At 52.0% G+C, this 11,203-nt stretch overlaps 1 protein-coding gene across 1 annotated transcript in view; it reads right to left on the bottom strand.

Annotated features, from left to right (window-relative positions):
* Positions 1-7,093: 7,093 nt before the first annotated feature.
* Positions 7,094-11,203, bottom strand: part of MAPK11 (mitogen-activated protein kinase 11) — a 14,723-nt gene continuing 10,613 nt past the window's right edge. Inside the window, exons 8-12 of the mRNA XM_069102936.1 lie at positions 11,004-11,075; positions 10,273-10,352; positions 10,014-10,092; positions 8,125-8,298; positions 7,094-7,400 (exon numbers count right to left, since the gene is read on the bottom strand). Coding sequence (XP_068959037.1) covers positions 7,327-7,400; positions 8,125-8,298; positions 10,014-10,092; positions 10,273-10,352; positions 11,004-11,075 — 479 coding nt within the window. The 3' untranslated portion in view covers positions 7,094-7,326. The remainder of the gene's footprint in view (positions 7,401-8,124; positions 8,299-10,013; positions 10,093-10,272; positions 10,353-11,003; positions 11,076-11,203) is intronic.

The raw sequence follows: 11,203 nt of genomic DNA, 5'->3' as shown, positions 1-11,203 counted from the left end.
GTCTCTCTTTTCCCCTCCGACCAGGGGCTCTCTAAGCTTCTGTTGATCCTCAGGCTGTGGGGCTCCACGTGACCCCGGCCCTTCCTCCTTTTCCCCAGGGAAGCAGCCCCAACTACCTGCTGGGGGAGGGGGCAGCGGGGAGGCGCCACACTCTATTCCCTCCCCTCCCCTCTCTCTTTCCCCTTCCTTCCCTTTCCAGCCCTGCCCTGCCTCCCCTCCTCTCGCTCTGGCATCCGCTCCCAAAGGGACTAGTGGAGTGGGGGAGGAAGCAAGGTCCCAGTCTCTGGAGCTTTATTTGACAACATCCGCTTGCACGTTAATTACAAAGTGCTTCCCTCACCAGAAACCCGTGAAGTCGTTATCTCCATTATATGAAGCAGGGAAACTGAGGCTGGCTGGGGAGGGCCATACCGGAGCTCCTCCACCTAGAACCGGTCTCCTGCGTCCAACCCTCTTTCCAGGAGAAAGGAGCCTAGTTCTACCACTGTCGTATGGCTCTGGCCCAAACAGCCCCAGAAAACTGGAGCAGCCCCAGGGTTTCGAACTGTCTGTGAAACCAAAGGCTGCCTACACCCTACAGCTGACCATCCTAAGTCAGTCAACACCCCGGGCTTCAGTTACCCTCATTTCTGCTGCTCACTTTGCCCCCCCCCCCAAGACATCTCCTGCTTGGTGTCTTGGGAGCTCCCCCTCCCCAAGCCTCAGCCTATGAACCTGTTTCTCCCCTAGGCCATCCTCTGGCTGTCATGGGGCCAATTCTCACTTCTGTGCCAGATGTCTCCTACATCTCTGGTCTCTGGCCCCCATATTCCCTCAGTTCCAACCAGGTCCCCAGGTCTTGTCAAGCATGACCTCAGCACCCTATCTATACCTTTCTAAAATTCTTGGGGGTGGGGTCCTGGCCAGTGGCCCAGGCTAACAGGCATCTCTCTCTAGCTGGGTTGGACCATCGACAGAGGAACTGATTGTTAATTTTCATTGTTGAACATTGATGACTGAGAATTCAGTAAGTGCTGCCAATCAGGACTTGATTTATTGCTTTGTTGATTTGTCTATGCTTAAGAAAATGATAGAGAAAATGGGAATGATGCCGGTTAAACTTAAAAGGCACTCAGATGTACAGTTTTCCCTTAAAGCTGATTGTTAATCATTTATGAGCACACCCCCGCCAGTGGTTCCTCTAGTTCACTGTCAGTTCTAAGAAAGGAGGGACCCCACTGGATCTGAATTTTGTACCTTGCCCCAAGTTGATGACAGGCACCTTTACACAAGTCCACAGAATCTTAAAGCTGAAAAGAATCTCAGAAGCCATGTGTGCCTGTAAAGGAATGCCCTCTACACCATGCACCAAAGGTGGTCACACACCTTCCATTTGAAGATCCCAGATGATGGGCATCTCCCTCCCTCCCTCCTTATACAGCACATTCCACTTTGGTGAGGCAATCCTCTTTGTTAGAAAGGTAGGGGTAGATAGATAAAATCTTCCTCAATGCAACCTCTTCCCAGGCTACTGGCCTTGCCCTCTGGGGTCAAGCAGAACAAAGCTAACACACATACCAACACCCACACCCACACACCAGCCTTTTACATGCTTAGATACATGGATCTTAGCTCCCCTTGCTAAACTGTAAGGTAGAAGTGTTGAGTTCAGAGGGACATCCAGGTGGAGCTGTCCAGCAGGCGATGTTGGTGATATGAAAGTGGAGAGACAGAGAGACCAACAGAGATAGAGACAGAGACAGAGAGAAATACACAGAGAGAGGACAGAGAGAGAGAGAGAGAGAGAGAGAGAGAGAGAGAGAGAGAGAGAGAGTCTGATTAAGGGCTCCATGTATAGATTTGGGATCGTCTGCATAGAGATTAAAAATAAATCTATGAGAATTGATATTACCAAGGGAGAGTGGAAAGAAGAGAAAAGGACCCAGTTCAGAGCCTTGGGAGAGTCTCAAATTTTAGGGCTTGTTAGGAAGGCAATAATCTAGCAATGACAATTGAGAATGAAGCATCAGATAGGCTTGTGTTTGTCATGAAATAAACTAATAAACTAATCAAATAATTAATTTAGTTTAATTCATCTAATTCATCTAAGCTTCTCCCCAAACTTTCAGCTTTCTTGTTTCTGTGGAGGCTAAAATCCGTCTCCAAGTCTGTCACCGAGGTTTAGAATCTGAGTCATTCTTTAGCCTGGCAGAAGAGAGGGGAGGGATATTTGAGCTGTCTTCAAGTGTCTAGAGGCAAATCCCAAGTGTTAGATGGAGAAGGAATTAGCCTGGTTCAGCTTGGCCCCAAAGGGCAGAACAAGGAGAGGTGGGTGGAAGGTTCAGAGTAAATGATGTCAGACAGGGCTATCCAAAGGTGGGATGGGCAGGGGGCTACCCTCACGGGAGGTTTTCAGACAGTTTGGATGAGGAGGAGGATGAGGACTGCTCTGACATTTCTTGACTCTTCCCTCTCCCTCAGCCCCCAGTCCAATTCCCAAGTCTCTTCTCCACCCAAGCCTAGCCACAAGCCTAGTCGGGCCCTCCTCATCTCTCACATAGACTGTCCTAAATTTCTCCCCTTGCTCCCAGTTTTTGCTTTCCCCAATCCATCTCCCACAAACTGTAAAAATCACCTTGCTTAGGCACAATTCTGATCATGCTATCCCTCTCCTAAAAACCCTTTAGCACATGGATGCCCCCACCCCCAATGGGGGAGCAACACAGGGCTAGGGACCCAAGTCCCTCAGCCCCACAGGTTTCCAGAGAGTTCTCTGCCCTAGTCCTTCCCCCTTCTGCTAGTTGATTCACAGATTACCTGGGGAAGCCCTGGGTAGGTCATTTGTCTCTAGGAGTGTTTAGAGACCCACAAACTTGGTCAAGCAGAGGATGGAGGAAACAGCTGGCTAGAGGAGCTGACCTGACCATGCCCAAATGGGGTCAGAGGGCTGGTGTTCTCTATTGGTTTCTGTATGTTGCTGCGTCAGCCTGACATCCAAGGCTCTCCACACACAATCTGGCTTTTCAGAAGCTTCCTTTGTCTGCTGGGTCTGGCCGTTAGCCATGCTATGGAATAGACTGTTTGTCTCCAGAGCACACCCACCATCACCTCAACCCCCTTACCTCCCTGCTGGATCCGAGCCTTCAAAATTCAAACTGGGTCCCAACTTTCAACCCTTCAGTCTCTGAGCCCCCTTCCATCAGGTTGGGATTTCCTGCCTAGAGATCCTCACTCCAGTGGAGGACAGCAGGGCCCAGAGAAGGAAGAGCACTTTGTCAAGGGCACAGGGAGTAGGTGAGAGAGCTTCAGTGAGGAGGCAGACTTTTTTCCCTTTCCGGAGGATGCCTTCTCCCTGAACTGAGTTCACCATCCCCCCAGGTCTGGGAAGCCCAGTCATGTTCTCAAGGGGAGGCAGCATGGCACTCCTGGACAGCTCACACCCTTAGGAAGCTTTTCCTAGAGTTTTCAATCAAATCACCAATCAACAAGCATTTATTGAACACCTACTGTGTGCCATGCACTGAGGGTACAAAGACAAAACTAGAAAGGGTCCCTGCCCTCGAGGAGCTCACACTCTATTGGGGGAGCCATTGGGTCCATGTGTGACACAAAATGTACACCCAGTCCAGCTGTTTGAGTGTAAATACAAATGCCAAGAGGGAGTTCGGATCGGGTCAGGAGGTCTGGCCTTAAATGGACCTGTCAGTAGCTTCCCCAGTGACTCCTCCCCGCTCAGCCCCTGGGCTCAAGCAGAACAGACTAAGTCTTCCTGTACCTGATACCCCTTGAAGACTTGAAAACAAACTTCTGAGCCCTCCCTTCTCCAGGCTCACCATAACAGCCTCGCCTCTGGGCCTTGGCTCCTCGCCCATCGCCCTCCATGTCCCTGCTTCCTTCCTGAAATGGCTCAAACTGGCCATTCACGCTGCCCTGTCCATGTGGCCGGTCTGGGCTCCCCGTCCTGGACACTATGGCCTCTCCCAATTCGGCTAGCTCGCTCATGCTCGCTGATTGATTAAATGCTTGCTGATTGATGGATTGATGGGCACGGGGCTGTGGGGGAGGGGAGGTGTGGCAGGCTTCTGGGATCCCCTTACTGTAACAGGATCCTTCGGGGCAGGCCTGGGCCCCATGCCCACCAGGCCCCAGCCGCTGCGGCCCCGCCACCCATCCTGGAGCTCACTTCGTCTGCTGGGCTTGTTGTTGTAAGCCGACTCCAGGACTGTGGGTATCAGGCCTGGCACACAAGGCGACAAGGTCCACATCAAAATCTCACAGAAGACACACCACAGGACATGTGTATGATGCTGGCACATGGCACACACCTCACACATCCACGTCCTGACCCAAGACCCAGGCACTCCCCCTGCAGACAGATATGGGGCAGGGCAGGGGTGGAAAGTGTGGTTCTTGCCCCCCATCTGCCATAGGGGGGAGAGGGTTAAGGAACACACATTTTCCCAGACCCCCTTCCCAGAGCATTCGCACTCGAGTATACACACAGATAGGCTTAAACATTGACACGCAGCGCTCTCTGGGCCAGGGCTGCCTGGGTCTTTCCTAGCGGCAAAACCAGGGGAGAGGTGAGAGCAGTCCTCCCCTCTTCTCTAGAGTGGTATTTCCTTCCTCAGTTACTCTTCCTGCCCCCCCACCCCCCTCCCCATCCCAGTTCCTCCCCAGGGTTTTTGCTCAGGCAGAAGAGCTGGGGAGGACAGCAGGCCCTGGCTCCTCTCCTGTACTGGGCATGCATCTGGGAGCTGAGCCCCACACAGATAATCTCCTCCCACTCGTGGGCAGAGAGATAGGCCAGCTCAGGCGCAGGGAGGTGGGAACCCTTCCAATGGTAGGTGCATTAAGGCTTATATCACCTCCCTGTGCAAAGGCCACCATCACCAAGTCGCCTAGCCTCAGGCACTGTCTCCTAGAAGCCTCCAAAGCTCAGGTCCTGCCCTCTAGGAAAGCCTGCCCAGCCTGCTCTAACCCCAGCTGGGTTCCTCCCCATGCTCTGGAGGTCTTTAACCTCCAAAGCCACTGAGTATGTGTGCCAAGGATTCCCCAGACTCGGAAGCTCCCTGGGGGCAGGGCCAGAGGCCACTCTGCTTCTCCTTTGTGCTCCCAGGCTGAGATCTTCTAACCTCCCTTTAAAATGGCCTAGCTGCCCTAAGAATTAGCTGGCTAAGAAGCCGTCCACTTTGGGATAGCAGGGAACAGAATCCTGGATGTAGCAAGAACCTCGGGTCTCCATGAACGCAGACAAGTCGCCTTCTCGTCAGACCCTTGGTTTCCCCAACAGAAGAGTCAGATTTTTCTAATAGAGCAACTGGTGAAAGCAGACAAAAGGGCCCTTTCTCTTTCTTCGGCCTGGTGTGGTCCGGGTAGCCCTGTGCTCCCAGCCTCTGAATTCCAGGGTAACGGTCAGGACCTCCTTGTGGCAGGAAGACGTTGGGACACCAAACCTCCAAACCCAGGGAATCTGTTTTCCTGGGCCCTGCTCCCTCTCCCTCCCTCAGCACAGATATATGAAAGTGACTTTCTAATCCAGAGACTACTGGGGGAGATGGCGGGGCACAGCTTCTCCCCTCTGCCACCAAAAACCATGCTCCCAGTGTAAAATGGCATGCCTGTCTCCTACCCTGACAGGAGTCCGAGGGCCAGCCTGGCCAGGCGAGGGAACCCACACATTCATGGAGGGCTGGAAGGGAGTTCTAGTCCACCCCATAACTGAATAAGAATCACCTTAACAACATTCCTGATAAGTGGTCCCTGAGCCCATGGGGTGACGAGGGTCTCACTACCACCCGTAGCAGAAGTGTCTGGACAGACTTCTAGAACCGCTGCTCCTGGTTCTGCCAGGATTAGAATTTTGTTTGTTCTTTGGTAATATTTCATCTCACTAATTTGGCTCAAAGCTCTAGAGCTTGTCACGATCCTTTCTTGGCTTCTGACTATCAGCCAACACCTTAGCTCTCCATGTTCTCAGGCTGTGTTTATGTGTATGTATGGGCATGAGTGTGTATCTATGTGTGTGCGTGAATGTGTGTCTGTGTGTGTGTGAATGTGTGTCTGTGTGTGTGAATGTGTGTGTCTGTGTGTGTGAATGTGTGTGTCTGTGTGTGTGAATGTCTCTGTGTCTATGTGTGTGTGAATGTGTGTGTCTCTGTGTCTATGTGTGTGTCTGTGTGTGTGAATGTGTGTGTCTGTGTCTATGTGTGTGTAAATGTGTGTCTGTCTATGAATGTGTGTCTGTGTGTTATGTGTGTCTGTGTGTGAATGTGTGTGTGAATGTGTGTCTATGTGTGTGTGTTATGTGTGTGTGAATGTGTGTGTGTACACTGGGCGAAGGTGTTTGTGTGTTGGGGGAGGGGGGGTCCCCGGCCTTCAGCTCTGCAGGATTTGCTCCTCCCTGGGTCTGCTGTCATCACCCTTCCGAGGAGCTGACCCTGCTTCCCTGGGCCTCCTGGCCCCTCCCTCTGGGCCCATGACAGCCTTCCACAAACATGTACAGTTTATACAGTTCTCCCAAAGCCTTCTCTTCTCCAGACGGGGGCCTTCTCCCCAGTTCCTCCAAATGAACTTTGTCTGCCCTGGAGCCCAGGCCTCTTGTCCATCCCAAGCATCCTGCTCTGGGCTTTGTCCAGCCCAGCAATGGCCTTCCTAAAATGTGCTGCCCAGGCCTGAGCCTGAGGCTCCAGGTGAGGCCTGAGCAGGGCAGGGGATGGCAGGCCTGTCGCCCCCATCACCCTGGACAGGAGCTCTCTAAAACCACATGCATGGCTCCCTCACTGCTGTTTCCACCCCATACATATGTCCTTGTTCAGACACACATGTTCAAATACACACACAGACACCCCGACACAGCTCCCCTGCCCCCACCCCCCCACATGCAGGCCAGAGAAGATAGAGGTCTTCTTTGTGAGGCCCAGGCTTCAGCACAGAGAGAACCCATTCTCTGGCCCCTCTCCCCAACCCTGGATTCCGAAAGTCTGCCAGAGGTAGGCACAGGACAGGGAGGCTGCGCCCTGGGGCTCAGGGGGCCCAGTATCCTGCCTACCCCCATTCTACCCACATGACTTCTATTCCTGAGCAGGGCAGAGTCCTCTGGAGGTAGCAGGCATTAAAACCTCTAACATCCTTTATCTTCATTTTTCCATACACTGTCCTCCGGTCCATGGAAGGATTCCCCCACCCTGACCTCAGTGAATGAGGTCACCCCCAGCTGCAGGGCCTGCTGCCTGCTTTCTGAGTGTCTGCTCTGTGCCCTCTGGGATGGGGAGGGCAACAGTGCTGGGTAAAACTGGGCATCAGGGTTGAGCCCTGTCTGGGTGGTGCCTGTGGCCCCCAGCCTCCTCATGGCTCAATCTCCAGGCCGTCCATTGGCAGCTCAGGGGCCTTGAAGCTGATGACCTCTTCATAGGTGAGCTCTGAGTAGGGAGATGAAAACCAATGGACAAAGGGACAAAGAAACAGGTAGACAGAGTGACAAGGACACAGGGGAACAAAGGAGTGAGTGTAAAGATCCCCAATCTTCTCTCCCCACCCAAGACTCCCCACATCTATCATCCCCACATCAGGGCTCAGGTGCTCTGGCCTCAGGAAGGTGGTGGGTCAGGGAGGGACTGGGGGACAGAGCCTATAGCAAGATTACATCCAGAAAGGCTACATTTCAGTTAGAGATTAGTGAAATAAAGTCCATCCAAGTCCACTGGAGCCCCAGATAGATCTACAGCCCAGGCTAACAACTCCTCACCCCAATGAACCCAACCCCCCTCCCTTGCCAGGATGGTGTCTGAGAAGAGTTGAGGGCATCTTTCCTGGGGGAAGTGGAGCAATGTCCTTCCCCAGCTCTGAGGAAATGGGACTGCTGGCCAGCCACCAACCAAGCCCCGCCTCATAAAACCTGCCCCTGGAAAGAAGGGGAAGCTGGCCGTGGGCTAAAGGTAAGCCCAGCTCTCTACCGTGAGGGATTGGCCTGCATGGTCCTCCCAGTTTAGACCCTCTGTTCCTATAACCCAGCTGGAGTTTGGGAATCCAGGGATAGCCCTATTGGAAGTCAGGGGACAGGAATGGGGGGAGATGGGAGACAGGCCTGAGAAAGAAGAGCCCTTTGGTGCCCCCCCCCCGCCCCGCGGTCTGGGCTCCCCTCACCCTTCCATTCCTCAATGGTCCTCTCTTTGTTCTCAATGCTCTCATCATAGGGCTCGGCCTCGGGCTCATCCTCAGGATCATGGTACTGGGCAAAGTAGGGGTGTGCCAGGGCCTCCGTGGCACTGACCCTCCGGTCACTGTCCAGGACCAGCATCTTCTCCAGCAGGTCAACAGCTGGGGGCAGGGAAAGGCATCGAAACACAGGTCAAGGAGCCTGAGGCCCGACCCTGACTCTAGCTCCCAACTCACAACTGACCTCTCTGGGTCTCCATTTCCCTATCTAGGAAATGGAGATAAATGTCTGCTTCAGGCACTACCCAATGATGTTTCCCCATCTCTAATATGCCAGTCATGTGCCATTGTGTATTACAGCAGCAATCTGGGGGCATGCCTCTGTAATTATCTCCAATTTATCCTGTCTATAGCTGGTTTGTAGACAGCTATTGGCATATTGTCTCCCCCATCCGACTGTGAGCTCCATGGGATCAGGGACTGATTTAACCCTTTCTTCATATCCCCAGTGCCTGGCACACAGTAGGCATTAATAAATGCTTAGTGACCAACTGACTGTCTTATTCCCTGCTGGTCTAGAAACTCCATGAAGGTATGGATTAGGTCTTTTCTACGAAATGAAAATGTATGCACAGTACTTTGCAAACCTGAAATTCTATTCTAGAAATATAAATTCTATTATTATGATTACTCTGTATTTTCACCAGTGCAAACCAGGGCCCTGCATGCAGAAGGGACTTAATAAATGTTTTTTGCATGGATGAATGAATGAACTCCCCAACCCATCTCTACCTGTTGATTCTTCCTGCTCCCTCTTCCCTGCAGGATAGGAGCAGTGTTGAATCCTTTCCAGGCATTTCCTATCTCCTTCCTGCAGGGAGTAGTTAGGGTGTGATCTTTTCTCAGCCTTCTCCTCTAGAGATTTAGTCAGCTATACCCTAATGCAACAACTGGCTTATTTTTAGCCTATGGGCAATATGATGATCCTGATTTCCAGTGATCCCTGTCTCTATTTTATGGAGATTATATAAAATGAGAAGTTATTATTGCAATCACATTAGCTCTGAGCCCCCAGTTAGGAAAATTCCCACCATTAGGAGACTGAGTGGTATAGTGGAAAAAAGCAATGGGGTTGAAATAGGAGGAACTGAGTTCAAATTCTGGCTATGCCACTTATCACTTGTGTGACTTTGGGCAAATCCCTTAGCCTCTCTGGACCTCGGTTTTTCCATCTGAAAAATGAGGAGACTGGCCTAAACAGCACGTGAGGTCCCTTCCAGACCTGCATCTTCCTTTGGGGTCCAGTTTTGGTGTCACCCTGGCCTGACTACTTCTCCTCCATGTGAAAATACACTTCCTATCATATTCCTTATGTTGGGGGGCTAGTTCACTTCCTTTGAACTTATGCCACACTCCCTTAGGGAGGGAAGGGGATTTTCCATGGTCACAAGACTAACAAGTTTTTAGAGTTCTCACTTATCTCCTCATCTCAAAGTCATTGGTGGATTTGTCCCTTCCTTTCCCCACTCCAGCTAGAATGTAAACTTCTTCAGGGTAGGGCCTATATTCTCTCTTTTTCTGCATCGCCAACATCAAGTATGGGCCCATTATACAGCAGATGCTTAATATATGTTTGTTTAATTGAATCAATACGTTCACTCCCCTCTACAAGGAGGAAAATTGAGCTTTCACCCTAACTCTGTCTCTATTGTCCTTGGTACCCACCCTACCCCTCCACATCCTGGTGCCCTGTCCCCTCAGTCCTCGTGACTCTCACTCTCATTCCTTCATCACCCTTTGCTATTCCCCATCATTTTTGCCTTTGAACCCCTGCTCTCTCTCCCCTTCAATCTCCTAGCTCATCTCTTCCTTCTTACCCAGGGGGTTGGCTCCACGGAAAATGCTTCTCAGGTCCTTCTGGGGCATGTGGGGCAGGGACTCGATGTATTTTCGGGCCTGGGGAGGGTGGAGGCAAGGGGATCTTAAGTCCTTTCCTAGTGAAGAAGACGCTGGATAACTAGGGAGGGGAGGAAGGAGGGGAGAGGGAGAAGGGAGGCCTGGAGGCCCAAACTAGGCATGGGCAAGGAGTGGCAGGAAGTATGGAGGATGGGCAGAGAGCCTAGCGGGACCACTCACGTGTTCTGATGAGATCTTCTTCAGCAGCTCAGAGCTGGGGGTCCCAACCACCTCCATGATCCGTTTGAGCTGATCAATGTCTACCCAGCTCAGGAAAGTCAGAGCCCTGCTCTAACTGCCCACCCAGGATCCCCAGGCCCCAGCCCAGAGGGAAACACCACCCTATTAACACTAATACTAATAAAACAAGAGAAAGCATGGTGTAACGAATCGAGATCTAGCCTGGGTGTCAGAGACACCGGCTCAAAGTCTGCCTCTGATGGTGCTGGCTGTAACACTCTGGACAGAGTGCTTTACCCCTCAGGCTTCAGGGGACAGACTGTTAAACTACAGAGAATCTGCTAATTGGCAGTGTTTGAAGGGAGTTCCTTAAAGGGAGGTCCCTGACCAATGACATCACAAGTCCAGATGCCCTCCCGAGCGCGCTCGCACACACGACAATGTAAAAGAGGTCTCTGAGGATTGAGGTTTCTTAGCAAAATGCTTTCCTCGAAATAGCCCAGGGGAAGCAGACAGTGGGAGAATCATTACTGCCATTTTCCAGATGAGGAAACTGAAATTCATAGTGGGAAAGTGACTCCTCTGGGACCCCCTCCCTAGAAAGCAGCTCCAAAGCAGCTTTACTGACTTCAAGTCCAATGGGAAGGAAAGGACACCACCTCCCAAGCCCCCTGTCCCAGCCGCTGCCCCTGCTCTCTACAGCATCTTCTCAGGCTTCCATCTAAGGATACAGTCATTTCCAGGGAACAGGGCCTTCCCCTTCAAGAGCTCCGCCATGATGCAGCCCACAGACCATATGTCCACTGGGGGGAGGAAAGAGGGAGAGAGAGAGGAAGGGAAGGAGTGAGGGGGGGAGAGAGTGGAAAAGAGAGAAAGAGAGGGAGGGGAGAGAGGGGGGGGAGAGAGAGAGAGAGAGGAAAGAGAGAGAGAG

Source organism: Petaurus breviceps, unplaced genomic scaffold, assembly GCF_028583685.1.
Source record: "Petaurus breviceps papuanus isolate PSGF00001 unplaced genomic scaffold, PetGlider_PUasm1.0 558, whole genome shotgun sequence".
Classification (NCBI taxonomy): Eukaryota; Metazoa; Chordata; class Mammalia; order Diprotodontia; family Petauridae; genus Petaurus; species Petaurus breviceps.
Note: the sequence above shows the minus strand (reverse complement) of the source record. Positions and strands in the feature narration are given on the sequence as shown.